This window comes from Coccinella septempunctata, chromosome 6, assembly GCF_907165205.1.
Source record: "Coccinella septempunctata chromosome 6, icCocSept1.1, whole genome shotgun sequence".
In the NCBI taxonomy this organism is placed as follows: Eukaryota; Metazoa; Arthropoda; class Insecta; order Coleoptera; family Coccinellidae; genus Coccinella; species Coccinella septempunctata.
Window position 1 is genome coordinate 27,589,648 of NC_058194.1, and position 15,874 is coordinate 27,605,521.

The 15,874-nt window shown below is 38.7% G+C and overlaps 1 protein-coding gene across 2 annotated transcripts in view; it reads right to left on the reverse strand.

Annotated features, from left to right (window-relative positions):
* Positions 1-10,997, reverse strand: part of LOC123314797 (zinc finger protein 1) — a 346,820-nt gene extending 335,823 nt beyond the window's left edge. For both annotated transcript variants that reach the window (XM_044900155.1, XM_044900154.1), the window contains exon 1: positions 10,814-10,997. In XM_044900155.1, the coding sequence (XP_044756090.1) occupies positions 10,814-10,853 (40 nt within the window). In that variant the 5' untranslated portion in view covers positions 10,854-10,997. The remainder of the gene's footprint in view (positions 1-10,813) is intronic.
* Between the last annotated feature and the right edge of the window lie 4,877 nt (positions 10,998-15,874).

Genomic DNA, 15,874 nt, shown 5'->3' on the forward strand with positions numbered 1-15,874 from the left:
AATTGAAATATTTGAGGTGGTTCAAGTCTCCTGAAGTTTCACCTCGTTGGTCTCGTAGGCAGACTATCACAAAGTAAATTTTTCGAATAAGGCTGAAAATTAATAATCGTACTCACACTGAATCAACATCAAGTAGGCATGTCCTGAACCGCTAACTCACCTGAAAAAAAAAAACAAACATTTTACTCCTGGACTCAAAATGCTGAAATGTATTGTACGCATCAATTCGTATGTCTACGAATATGACAAGGTACCTGATTTTTCATCCCGCGCCATTAAAAAAATTCATAATTGGAATCGGGACAAAACGTCCATCCGTCAGTGTCCAACAGTTGCAAGAAATAATATCAAACGACGTAGAAGAATTCCACATTTCTCGAATTGTTTTTGTTCCGAACCAATTCCCTCTCAAATTTCCCGAGACAGCCACGCATCTATTATGCCCGCGTCGTCTAAGAAAAAATTTCGCGTTTCAATTAGAGAAATGGCCGCCATTAACGCGAACAAGGAATCCGATAATAGAAAATAACAGGTATAATCCGGTCGAGCGCCAAGTCGACCATTTTGAAGGCAGACAGGTTGATTGAAAGAGGTGTCAGACGAATTTTCAAGGGTCCATTGGTTGGATGTCAGGTGTTTTAAGGTGCACCTGCTGCTCGCGGGCAGACAGGTACAAATGGACCACTCACGTCTCGCCTCTTTCTGCTCCATCTTGTCATTCTGCCTTTTGTATTTCATGAAGGAGAAAAATAATAGAGCTGTTCGCATATCTGGGAGTAGCGTGGATAAAAATAGGGCCTATTGGTGGATATGTGGATGATTCTTTTCATTCTCCACAAAATGAATTGATCCTCTCATCATGTTGGGCTTTGAAAAACGACTCAACGATTGAAAAATCCGTTATATCTGCATCAGCCACACTCCTCTGAGATAGGTAACTGGATTAGTTAATGGATTCAGTTTGTATTCTATTTAACAGGTCTAATTCTTTGTGATTCGCAAAACTGATCTGTATTTATCTATGAATTCATTTTTCGTTATTCATTATGAGAAATACCGAGTTTAATTTGATGTGTCAAAACTAAAATACATCAGCACAACTCACTAACTGAATTTTTATGACAATTTTTATTTTTCTGAGAATTTTGAGAAAATCATTCAAAAATTTTTTTCGAAATCGGTAGCAGATACGAGAAAACGACACGAAACCATAAGGCTTATTCTAAAAACGAAGCTCCTTTTTAATTTTTTTTTCAAATAAACAGTAGCTCACCAAAAAAAGTTTTGGAGAAAAACATGTATAGTGTTTCAAAATAAATATCACCCTGTACACTCCATTCACATTTATCGGTTGGCCATGAAATAATTTTCTCAAGTTTTTGTAACTAGAAAGAAGTAAGGTTGGCACTCACACAATGTCGCTGATGTCATAACGCCGTTGCCACAACTAATATCAATATTTATTACGAAAATGTCGAAAGTGTTTGAAAAAGGGAGACTGGGTTTCAGGAAGTGCTATTTAGAATTCAGGTCCGCTCATTCAAATAGTTATACCCTGATATTCGAAAATCTACAATAAGTCAGACGGTAGCGAACATATTCAATGTAAGTGAATTTATATAATATTAAATCTGAATTTGAACGACTTATATTTCAGCTGAATATTTCCACAATCAGAAAGATTGTGAATGAAGAGGATGACAAAGAAATTCCTCTTATTGGGAGACCCAAGAAGTGGTGGCATTTGAGAATTTTATGTTTGAGTGAATTAATGCCAAAAGTTTACTACAGGATTTTTGATGAATGTCGTCGTAGAATAAGTTCCCGAATATTGTTTTTTTTATTTTTCATTTGACTTGTCCTATACGTTGTAAATGTTTTGGTACCAATAAATACCTAATTATTATTATTTTATCAATGTATTGAGATGAACAGCCACAAATACGCGCCAGATGTCCTGTTGATTGTTTATTTATGTGAAATTTTTGTTCAAAGGTGACGTTCATCTTGGCTTGAAAGTTCCTTTAATTCCCTTTACTTAAATTGATGCAAGATTATTTTTGTTGAAGAATTCAACATTCTTGTTATTATGTGTTAATTCCTTCGAGATATACCCATTCCCAACCACTGCATCATACTCATTTCATCTTCGGGTTAATATTTTTGAAATCTACAACTGATGTAATGTATTCAAACTTCAGCCAAAGAAGATAACGAACATTAACTCTCCTCAAGCTAGTGCATATTATGATATTATACTGATCTCTTGCATTTTTTATGCAAATAACTGGATTTGGTATGCCTTCAATGAGTTTATATAAACTTCAATTATGTTCGTCACATATTTTCCGAAGAGATTCGACCTTGTGCTAAAATACTTAATAACAGAAATTTTTACGTAGAACGGGCAACATAGCGTGGAGTTAAAACCCAAAAATGTTTTGACAAGCGTCACAACCCCACATTTTCGTACTTTACAGAGTGAAATGTGTCAAATTTCCATGGCCATCCGACTGCTAAAATAAAAGTGAATGGAGTTTAGATAATATAGGAGAAACATATGAAAAAAAATCTAACTTTAACACTTCGTACCTCGAAAACGAATAGATCGTGGTCCAATATTTATGAGACTATTTTTCTTGAAATAACTTAAGGAATCTTCTCTTTTCGTTTGAACTTACGATTTAGGAACACCCTGTATAGTGAAATTCGTATCAAAATAGGACAAAATACATTCATATTGAAAAATGCACATTTTTCAACAAGCTAGTAGGATCAATGGGAGAGTCTAGAGTCTAGAGCATTGTTCTCAGCAATAATCTTCATCCAACAACTTTAAAATCGAAGGTAATAAAAGATTCGAGCAGAACAAACCATTGTCTCACATTTCATGTTCAACTCAATAACGTCCAGTACAATAATAGTCTGAGTTAATTATCTCAGAACAGTAGGGTCAGTGTGAGGTCCCGTTGATATTCTGGCAACCACACAAAATATGTTATACAGTATGAAAGGTGAATCGGAGCAACAAATTGAAACTTGATGATGTAAAGGTTCATTTCTTTCGCTCATCGTGAGATATTCTTAAATCCAAGGTGCGCTATTTTGATTTCCATTCAAGTTATCTGATCATTATGCGTCTATAGATGAATGTATAACCAGAGGTCGATTTGCCAAATCTCACTTATGTTCCCAGGATATGATTCTTGTATATAATCATGGCTGTTTTAGTTTTTCTCTTGTGACATCTGAACCAATGAAGGTGATTTACAACGTAGATAATAAGGAATCTTTTAATGTCAGTGCGGGTGCTTTCACTGAGGATTAATTTTTGAACAACTGCGACTACTGAAAACAAACACCCGCCTCCTTTATTCTTGTCTCATTCGAAAAACGATATGAATAAAATTCGGGTTCTCTCTAGAAATCTTTCAAGCGAGCGCCAACATTTAGAATCGATTCTAGTTTCCCAACATAAATCAATCCGAAATTATTTTTTCTCAGTCGGATTCGTGTGTACATTTTTTCATCGACTCTAGTGTGAACAGTCGCATTCACGGGCCAAGAATGTGCCAAATTAGCGTACACCTGTGATACTTTAGTCGTAAAATTTCTAGCAGACGGTTTTAATTATTGAACGGGTCCTCTGATGAGCCCGAAATATAACAGACTTTCTTCGAGATCTTGAATGAACGGAGGTATTTGTGAGATTTCAAAAGAAAGTCGTTTTTTGTGGCTTGATTGAAGATGTGTCTGTAAATTTTCTTTGAGTTCTCCGAACTATTTAATCAAGAAGGATTGGTTCTGGCTGATAAATGTGAAATAGTTCAAAATTTGCCTAGCGATTTAATGGAGAATTTGACATGTATTAAGGATAACAGATTGATTACTACACTGAGCAAAAAAATTAACGCACATTCTGAAAATCACAATTTTAATGAAGTTAACTCTACATTGACTTTATAACTTATTTTTTATGTTCTCTCGGGAAGGTTTTGAACGAAACAAGACAAATTAAATGGAAGAAAAATTCAGGATTTCACCGAATCTTACGTGAAAGAAGAGAAATGAACAATTTTTGAAATACTAAAATCTGATAAGTGATTTAAAGCTTGGTATTTCCGCCCCTTGCGTTAATTACAGCTTGGCAACGACGGTTCATACTCAAAATGAGGGATCTCAATCCTTCCCAGATTTCTCCGAGTTGGATTCCTAAGTCATTAAGAGTAGCTGGATGATTTTCTGAACTTCTCAGCCTTCTATTGAGGTTGTCCCAAACCTGCTCAATCAGATTGAGATCTGGACTTCTTGCTGGCCATTCCATTCGAGAGACTTCAACCTCTTCAAGGTACTCCTGAACGATGCGAGCACGATGGGGGTCTGGTATTATCGTCCATAAAAATGAAATTTGCACCAATGTATGGGGCAAATGGAACTACATGCTCTCCAAGAATGTTCCTTATATACTTATCAGCATTCATAGCACCATTATCAACGACCACTAGGTCTGTGCGAGCAGTCAAACATATTCCACCCCATACCATAATCGATCCTCCCCCGAAACCAGTAGTATCCAGGAAATTGCACTGAGCATATCTTATGTGGACGTCTATATACAAGGGAACGTCGATCACAATGGTAGAGGCAGAATCTAGACTCATCTGTGAAGAGAACTCTTTCCCAATCGGCCTCTTCCCAATGGATATACTCCCTCGCAAAATCCAAACGCGCCCTTCGTTTGCTGGGATAAGAGCTGGGCCTCTTGCCGCGACACGAGGCCTTAAATCATATTCTCTGAGGCGATTTCTTATTGTCTGAGTGCTAATTTGCACCTCATGAGTTTGCTCAAGCTGAATTTGAAGGAGGCGAGAGGTTGCAAACCGTTGTCTCAACGAAGAAACTCTCAAGTAACGTTCTTGAATGGCAGTTGTTACCCGTGGTCTACTCTGTCCTGGTCTTCGGACATTCATTCCTGTCTCCCTGAATCGCTGCAACATTCTGGACACACTTGTATGGGAAACTACAAACCTTTCTACAATTCTTGTGTATGTCCACCCTTCTTCTCGCAAAACTACCGCTTGGGCACATTCCTCTTGAGTCAAATTGCGTGTTTCGCGTTGCATAGCGGTCGAGTGTAGAAAATCAAACGAAAGAAAAACTATTGATCACTAGAATTGATCGAGAGAAACTGATTTTAGAATGGAGCCAATACATTCAAAATCTGATAATATCATCTTTTCTTATTCCTGCTGGGAAAAAACATCTGTATTGAAGAAAACCGTTGAAAGTGGATAACGTATGCATGCATAATTCTGATAAAAATAATTATCATTTAGAACACCTTCAGTTGTAGAATAAATTTGAGATTTCCATAATGTGCGTAAATTTTTTCGCGCAGTGTATGTGGAGAGAATTTTGAGCTTCTCTGGCAGCTTAGGTGACCAAAAACTAGTATAAGACTCACACAACTGTACAAAATGATCCTGACATCCTGACATCGGAAGTATTGAGAAAGGAACACAAGAAAAACATTTAGGGCAATACAGGGTGCTCTTTGGTGAGCACCCACTTCGACTGTGTCAAACTAGATGTCTTGATGTCAAAAAATTAGGTGAAGAATCATCCGGCATGATTTGTGGTCCAATTACGACGGTCAGAATATGTGTTCACAATGTATTTTATTGCTGTTCTTGTTTACGTTGAAAGTCGATGATTTCGGTGGGGAACATAAGCTGATGCTGTCTAAATATACCGCCTCTGAGCGCAACCGGCATATAGATCGACTGGAAAAAGTAAACGTGAATTTATTTGTGCATAAACATTGTGTACTTCCGGTCTAATTTTAATTTGGATACAGGTCCAGCATTACGGCCTGTCAGGCCTAGGTGAGAATTTAAATATAGGTGAGACATGTGGCGATCATTTCCTTCCATAATGGACCACCTACCTATTTTCTAGCACATTTAAATCAGCGTGTGCTTTTAGTTCCAGAATGACGTACGTAAGTAAATTGCAGAGGAGTATCGTGGCGATTTATTTTCTGCGTCCCTGACCACTGAACAATAACTTATAGCGGTGGCACTCGAAATGAATTTCACGCAAAGTGATTCTCTCTACCCGCAACATACAGGCTGACCAAACGAGAACTTGGTAGGGCAGATTTGAGGTGTTAGAATCATGCAAATGGAAAAAAGTTGCTCAGGACTATCTACTTTGATGCCCCTATCATTTTTCAACTTAGATGAACTCTTAGAAAAGATTCTGATCTCAAGCATTCTACTCTTCGAGGCATACTTTCGATGAGACAATCCGTGAAATTTTTAGACGAATTGGTCTTAGAAAGCTGCTCTAGATTGTTAAACGATTGTTCTAGACGGTATAGTTGTCTAGTTATCTCTGCCCAGACATTTATGATCACAAAACATCAAATGTACCTGTCGTTTTATCGATAAGAGTCAGTTTTCTAACTTACTGTAGTTTTATATCACCTCTGACGGAGAAATACTATTCACTAAAGTACATTTTCTGAGAAAATCGATGAGGATCCATAAAAATCACTGCAAATCCTGTCCAAATCCAGTCCTCTCGAAAACAGTTGATTTGATATGCCCTATTCATGTCTGGAGAGCGAGTTGACCAGTCTAACCTCTCAATAGCATGAGCTTCATTAGCTAGCCGACCACATTGAGGACAAGCATAATCCTCAACTGAAATGAGATGTTCAGCAAGATCTGCCGCAAGAGGAGGGATGCAAAACAACCAACTCGGTCTAAGGGTTCCTACAAAAGCCACCCCATAGACATATGGAATCTCCTGCAAAAGCAGCTGGAGAATAAACTGTTCTGAATGTCCTCAACCTCCTTCTTTCCAAACAAGAGTCCGTCCATCGGAGTTGACCAAACCAAACGAACTCTAGGCACAGACTGCAATATTCAACTACCTTCGGCTTACTCTGAGCATCCAATTCAAAGTGGGATGCTATGCCTTACAGTATGATCAGAAGTAAGGTCCTCTGTTGCAACAGCAGGATGCCAGATATAGGAATTGAGAGATGATTTGAACGAAACAAGTTATAATAGAACAGTAGGGGAGACTGGGGAGGGTTGATACGTTTTTTGGAATTTTTATTTTGGAAACTGAATTATATGAAGAAACAGGAATTTTTTTATGCTATATAATTCTTCAATTAATCGTTCAACAAAATAAATATAGAAGTCTCGAAACATAAACATCTTATTCTGTACAGAACGTTGAACACAAAAACATGCAAACTGTCTCAAGCCTCCCCACATATGGGAGGATGGATACGATGTACTGGGAGGTATGAGACACCAATTGAAAATATAAGTCCCATTGGCATCACTTGCAAATGTCACATATAAACATTTTTGTGCCTTTTCTAACACCGGCAAATTCTTCGGCGCGCCATTGCGAGCACACCTGACACCTGATCCAGAATTCGTTTGATCTAGAGGATGAAAATAAACCATTGCAATATATATAGGCTACATCTTCGCCCTCTCAGTCATATTCTTCAACTGTGTCATCCGCATTGTCCGAAATAAACCGGTCTACATACACTTTCTTTCGTATACCTCTTTTGTTTGATTTTCTTGGTTCTTGTTCTGCCTCGGCTATGTATGCTGCTGGATATACTAGGATTATTTAGCTCAGTAGGTGGGTCAGCAATGATACTGGCTTGCTTTGGACCCATAGGTTTAGAAAATTCAGGAAATGGTTGGTTAGTCACTTCCGCACAAGAAAAGTCGGCCTCGTTAAATACATGGGGATTGTACGGATAAATTCCAGTTGTTAAAAATCCCCTTGATATGTTGGATGGTGGAGCTACGAAATATTTTTTGAAGATGATACATGTATCAAGCCTCCCCACGAGAAATGTCTCAAACCTCCCTGAAAGCAATTTTTAAGGTGATTTATGTTTTCATCTTATACTCATATATCTTGAAAACCGAATAAAACTGTAAATTGAGTAGTTTTATGCATATTTCCCACTGAAATGTTTGTTTATGCCGAAGAATTAATGCATGATCATAAAACCCTTAGGTAACTTGAGTGAAAACTTACAATTCATCACCTCGAAACACTCTTTGTTGAATATTTCACAAACAAACTACTGTTAGCCTTACAGATTAACGTCACGCAATGCCCTCTGCCAAAGAATAGTGTTCACTAGTATACTACTTTTGAAAACGGCTACAGATCGCGGATATAAGCCTGTATCAAGCCTCCCCATGTATCAATGCTCCCCTATTTACTTATTTCGAAACCATACTATATTCTTAGGCAGAAAGAGAGATTCTAGAGGACACAGAGAAGTCAATCGATAGAAATTAGAGCGCCAGTTCATGGAGTATCAAGAAAGAAACGAAATTTGACGACCCATTAAAGGCTCAATGTCCACTCCAACTAATTGAAATTAATTCAATATACACCGGAAAATGATCGGCGAAAGTGAGCCGAGCAGATGAAAAAGGGTCGCGAAATATACGACCGACAGTCCTGAGCCTCCGCAAATTAAACTAATCAAGTGGCCGTAACTGCACGATGGCCATGGTCCGACGTATCAGGTTCAGAACTAATTAAGGGGCCTGTTCATTATAAGCGTTGGTAATTCGTCGAATAATAACGCAGAAATCACCTACATAAATCTCCATTAGGTTCCAGTGTCCCGATATGACGACGACAAGCGTAAAAACCTCGACGGCGCCAGAAATACCTATTATACGATATTAATTATTACCATCCAGATAACGGCCGCGTTGATTGAACCTTATTTTTTTCAGGCGCGGCCTTGGATTTGCCACGATGCCCACATGCTCGGCGATATTCAAATTAAATTCCGCCAAGAACTAGAAATTTCAAGAAAATGACTGGAGATAGTAAACATCCCACCTGACTGTCATTTTTATCCCTATAGTTGCTACATTCACATCAGAAGGGATAACTGCTCAAATACTCAAAAGGTACAGTTCTTCTTCACAAGCTATTCAACACCTGTAGAGTCATTCGGGGTAAATGAGCGCAGTGGGTAAGTGTGCGCAGTGCGTATATCTCGACTATGCAATGTTTGAAAGAGGGGTTCATTGGGTGAAGCAAGGGCGCAGAATCGCCATATTAGTTTTTCATAAGAATGCGCCATGCCACGTTTCTTTAACTTTTTAATTGCAGTCAATCAAATTCACTAGTTTTCTTGTTAATTTTTAGCATCTCTGCACATTCTGCCAGGTCCAAGTTCCGAGTCCCTCAGTGTTAAACAACATTTTATTCGATCATGGGCATATTAATCTAAATATATAATAAAAAATTTTAGGTTCTCTTAGCTGCTCAACTCTATAAGAACGTCAATTCAAATTTTGGCTTACTGGGGAAAGTGTGCGCGGGTAAGTGTGCGCATAGATTCATTATATGGGCATTAGTTCAGGGAGGAATAAATGATGACATTGTTGATTTTCTTGGTTAAGACTCGATCAATATTGTCCTATTTGTTCAGAAAAATATGAAGAGCCACCAACAGGGGAATGTATCAAGTGTTGTGTTCACCAGGAACTGTGGCACGAACAATAATGCAGTGCTTATAAAAAGGCGCTTCTGTATTGACAATAAACAGCATTTCTTTGATATTGTAACATTTTGATGACATTATTTTGTAATTTGTTTTGATTGTGTGGTTCACTAAGCACTGCGTTTACTTACCCCGTGAGGGTGCGCACACTTATCCGCAATACGGGGCATGTGAACGCACTCCGACTTTCACCATTTGATTTCTTTTTGCGGAAAGAAAACGTTTTTGTTTGTTGGCTTTTTGATGTTTTTTTATAGATTAGAAAATTCTCTATCTTATGAATATGTTTTAATTTTTCTAGATTCAACATTTGAAACAGGGTATGGCTTGAAAGGCAAAAGTGCGCACAGTTGCCCCGAATGACTCTACATGTAAGACATTTCGCACAACTCACAGAAGTGTGTTTAGAAAAAAAGAATATAATCTATCGAAAATCCGTCCCACATAACCTTCTGTCGATGGTCATGGAAGTGTTATAGACCTGTACTGGGTCATAAATCTAGACAGCAGTGGTCTCCTCAGTCTTAGGCAATAAGAACACACTCATCATCTTGGTTCTGTAACACAAGATCCGATAAGAACTACAAATGGGTGAAATTACTTTTGGTGTTCCTCAGGGCTCAGTATTGTCACTTAAGCTCTTGCAGGTCCAAGGTGCCTTCAACCTGCCTTTTCCTAAGATAAACTTCAAGGCTTCACAGATTCCCATCTAAAGAGGTTCTTTAAACGTTCTAATGGGTTAAGTTAATAAACCAAGTGATTCATCTTGAGTGATAGTAAGACCCAAAATAACTGGTGTGTTTGGCACAAAAATATTCCGTGCATCTTTGGACACAATTCAAACAAAAGCAGTATAATAGATTTATTGACCGGACAAAACGAATGAGAAACATCTACCGAAGGAGCCACTACATCAGTAGATCAACTGTATACCTCATAGTCACCAAAATAATACGAGTTTTGGTCGCTGCTGAATTTTGCGATCTAATAAGCTCGAGAGTTGTTCATTGCTGACTAATTTGCAACTTGCAAGTAAAGATTGAGCTCCTTGCTCATTGTGTGCTACGATTCGTTGATGTCGATAAAAATGCGAATTCAAAGATTCCCATTTGATTAGTTTACGAAACACAGTACCACCGTAAAACGTACTGCCAACAAAATTCACGCCATTACCAAATCCCAATTTCGCAATTCGTCTTATCACTCCTGTATCCCAGCTTGCACGGTTACCTGATATAATCCTCCTGGTGTAAGGCTGTTTGAAACGCATCTTGCACCCGAACCTCACACAGAACAAAACGCGAAACCTCCTCTGAACACCCAACCACACAACCACTCGCACAACACACCCGCACAGAAAACTGGACGAAATTTCGAAATCGTGCAACACGTCCGCGTCCTGGCCAGATACTAAATAAAAAGATAAAAGTTACAGCCGATCAAGTGAAATCGTTATCCGTTTCTTATTTATGAAAGTATGTTATTATTATTGAATACAGATCTAACCTATTTATTGTCAATAAGTTATCTCCTTCGGTTTATAGGAGATATTACAGAGTTTATAGCCGTGGACTATTATTCTCGATTCTTCACCTCTCATTTTTATGTACCGGAATATTGATAATTCTTACGATTACAGTTCGACTTGTCGATCAACTTGGTTACTTTGTGGATGAAGTTGGGCTCTGTATTAATGGCTAAAGAACAAATGAGGAATTCTGATTTTTCAGTTGGTTGCAAATTCATCTTTAACACAACCACTACATCATGGGCAATTCCATACCCCAGGATCCGCAGTATTCATTCAATGAAATAGGCATTTAGAACAAGGTCTCTTCAGTCTGGGTGTTTGGTCACTCTAGGATCAAAGAAAACGAGGAAACCAACCACATTTGCCAGAAACGGAGCACAAACGTCACTTACTGGCCCAGAGCCTCTCAATAGTATAGGAAAATGCACCTATAAGAAAGAGTTTCTGAAGAAGAAAGAAACCAAAACAGAAAAACTCTGGAGGAAACTTCCAGGAATGGATCATTTCAAAAATTTCCTCCGGAATTTCAAAACTGCCAGATCTCTAAGAAGTATTTGGATCTGAGTAAAAATAAGAAACTGACTGGTGTAGAATCTGTGAGTAAGAGAAGGAAACTTCTCTTGATACAGAATGCCTTGCCAATGCAAGCCTATGCAAGGAATGTCTTGGAGGAGGAAATTATAGGAAGATTGAGGACTTAGCCTCCTTGTAGCCCCCTCAGATACTGGAGCTTTTTGGAGCTTTAGACCTGAAGGCAACACTGTAGATGGTGCAGATGTGGGAATAGCTCTGATGAGGGCCAAAATAGAGCTTAAGATCACAGTGAAATGTAACCCCCTCAACAAACTATAACTACATATATATATAACTATATGGGCAGTATTTCAATGGCCAGGACTATAGACTTTGATGTATGTTTTCAGAAATGGATAAACGTCCCAATAGTTGGGGAGCCGACGATGCTATATCGGGATTTACTCGAGCGTCGTGGAGACCTAGTGGATTTTGAAGATTAGATGGTAGAAAGAAAAAAAAGGTTCTATGATGTATGCACTTTCAGCGGTGGGGAAAGCGTCTGCAGGGACTCAAAGATGTAAAAAAAATCGTCAGGTGTACATACTCGAGCGTGTCAGATTAAGATACTGTATATTCCCTACGTGTCTCTGATAATGAATTCATGCTTATCCGACAGTTTGCGCGGTGGGACTGGCCGTACGGAAGTGTTGAAAATGGTAAAAAAAAAATTCCAGCGTGTCAGATTTTTGGAGGATATGTTAATTGGACCCAAAGGAAGCTACTTTTTAGGGGACTGACAGTTTGGACGTGACGCTAGGTCACAGCGGTCCTTTGAAAATGTAACAAAAAATCGTTACTTTTACACACTCGAGCATGTCAGATTTTCATACAGATGGTTAATCCCGGTGTTGTAAACGTGTTAACGCATTAATCTGACAGTAATCACGGGGGGTTTTCTTAATCTGACGCTTTGAAGATGATAAAAATTCTTTTTTTGCGAATATTTCCCTGCCTGTACCTCCAATCGTTTTGGTATTCATTATGAAAGTTGTAGATAATAAAATTCTACACAACTTTTATCTGAAGCAATTTTACATACTCTCAACTATTCTCGAGTTAGAGGCGATGAGAGCGAGGAGCTTAGCCACACATGCGAAAGGGCAAGGTCAATGTAGAATCCCAGTCTAATCTACATTCATCCAATTGTCAAAATGACAAGGTATTTCTATGATGACAATTTCGAAATTAGTCACGAAAATTTTAGTGTTGTCTGTGACTGAACCTTAGAATGTACTATTTTCCAACGAGTGAATTTTCGCTTCAGCATGTATCGCTAAACACTTCGCATTAATCGCCATATATCTCAATAAGGTTTGAACGTAGAAAAAATTGCTTGGGACAAAATTTGTAGAAAATGTTGTACTCTTCAACTTCTATAATGAATGCGAAAAAGATTTGAAGCCCAGGGAAGGAGATAATTCAAAAAAACTGATTTTTGTGAACTTTATGGCCAAGTTTTATTGTTTCGGCTTGGTAAAACTGTCAGATTATATTCTTCCCGTTATTCTTGAATCATCAGCTTCAAAATAAGAAAAAACGCCTACGCGATCGAGAATGTACACAAGACATTTTTTTTGCAATTTTGGCGTCCTCCCACACATATATATTGTCAGATTAAGAGAATATATACTTTTTAACATGTACTTAACCACATATATCTTAATCTGACACGCTCGAGTATGTATAACGATCGTTTTTTTTTTACTATTCTGACAGGCTGTCCTAGACATTTCCCCCCATATACTGGTCTAATTTTTGGTAGAGGTACTCTACAGGGTCCAAAGTAACTACCCTTATATTAATCTGACACGCTGGAGTAAATTCCGCATTTTTCTCTACGGCTCCCCAACTACAAGGTCTCGGGAAAATTTATATGGAAACCTCATAGAAAGAAGCCTACTATCAGATCCGATGACCACCAAATATGGCAACTTGAATCAGCCATCGCAATTTAACTCCTCATCGATTAATTAGTTTCGCAGCGACCCGAATCAAATCAACGGCAATCCCCGAAAATAATCGCAGAGTTCCACCCTTCCCGTAGGTCCCATAAGCCGCGTAAAACCGGCCCCCGATCGACGGCAATCAGATCACATCAAAGGCCGGATCCCTACAAGCCCTTCGGAGACCAGGTGATCGATGGTGTTCGAACATTCGGCAAGATTGAACCGTACCGATCCGAAACATGTTTAATTCGTCATGAAATGAACAATTTGCATTCGGATGTGGCAGCTTGGGGTGATCCGGGACACGGGCACTGGGAGGAACGCTGTTCGAACATCAGGTACAAGTTCTAATAAGCGGGCCCGTCGCAACGGTGACGCCTTGCGGCAGGGCTCAGAAGTGTGGAAATTACCTCATTTATTAGGTAAGGGTATGCGACCCTTGCCGCTGACACCTCTCCTTTGCACCTGCTGCAGGGCATTATTGAGTTCCCGAACAGGAGACGGCCAGAGTCGGGATCCTGCCGCGTTTGTTGCTCGCAGATTTTTTATTTTTTCGATGGTGGTGTTTTGGCGGATGTTAAATGGACTGTAGAATAATATAAGAGAAAAAATGAAATGTGGAAAATTTCTGAAATTTTTACTCACCAAACTAATCCTTTGACTTTGTTAAATCGGCGTACCCTTCGTGAACCACAGGAGAAAGGTTGGGCTATTGGGTAAAAAATGAGCGAAGGGCTTCACCAAGCACCCTTTACTCTATTTTGGTTCTTGCCTTCCACACAAAAACAGAAGACACTAGCGGCACTAACTACTATTGCGGAATACTCTATATTCGATAGAGGGTGAACTAAAGTTTTGATAAGTATAGCGGGTTTTTCTATTCTAATAAGCGGAGATTTCTATAAATTGAGCGGAATTTCGAAGCGGGTGAAAACTATAATAATCAAAAATGAAAGGCAGCGATATCCTCAAATGACAACTATCGATTCAATACTGAATCCATACGCGGACTTGTGAAGACGATTTCAACAGATGTTCTGTTCATGTGAAAAACGCAAAATGAGGAAATTCGCGTAAACAGGTGGGTTTTGCCTTCATACGCTTGATCTTTGATTAGTCGTCCCTAACATGACGTTCCTTTTTCTAGCTTAGACTAAGAAAAAACGTGCAGGTTGAGGATCGTGTCAACCCGAATTAGTTTCCAAAACTACCTATTTTATATCTGTCATATACAAGGATGTATTGATATCTAGTTAGCTCAGACCAATTCCATACATAAAAAAATATGGCGTTACCATAGAAACGAACAATAACTCATTTAAAGTGTCAATGTAAAGTTTGAGGTCAAAAAGTAAACCAGAGTTACGCAATAAATTAAAAGAAAGAATATGTACACCAAAATTGTGAAAAGCGAAAAATTGAGGTATCAAGCCATCAACAAGTACATGTATTTAAGAGGGTTAAGAGGTAAGCAGATTCACGAAGATATGCTTAATAACCTTGGTGATCAATGTCCTTCGTATACGACAGTGAAAAATTGGACTGCGAGCTTCAAAAGAGATAAATTTTCCAATGAAGATGATGGCCGATCGGGAAGGCCAGTTTCTGTGTCAGTCCCCGAAAATATCGATGCAGTTCATGACATGATTTTATCGGACTGTCGAATTGGGCTAAACCGGATATCTGAAGCACTGAATATTTCATACGAACGCGTTCATCATACAGTTCACCTCAATTTGGACAGGCGAAAAATTGCTGCATAATGGATCCTCAAATGTTTTAATGTTGACCAAAAGCGTGCAAGGGTAGAAGCATCGCGTTTGATCTGTGCTCGATTTATGTAGAGTTAAACCGAATTGTTACTATGGATGAGACTTGGGTACATTTCTACGATCCAGAAACAAAGCAACAATCGATGGAATGGCGACACTCTGGTTCTCCAAGACCTAAGAAGTTTCGTGTCCAAAAATCTGCTGGAAAAGTTCTTCAGTTTTTTGGGATTGCCATGGAGTAATCATGATTGATTGTCTGGATAAGGGTAGAACAATAACCGGAGATTACTACTAGACATTACTGACCACTCTACGGGAAAAAATTAAAGAAAAAAGACGCGGAAAGCTATCCAAAGGTGTTTTGTTTTTGCAGGACAAAGCCCCTGGACACAAATCTGATGTTGCCAAGCAAACAATTCGTGATATAGGGTTTGAATTACTAGAACACCCTCCTTATTCACCAGAT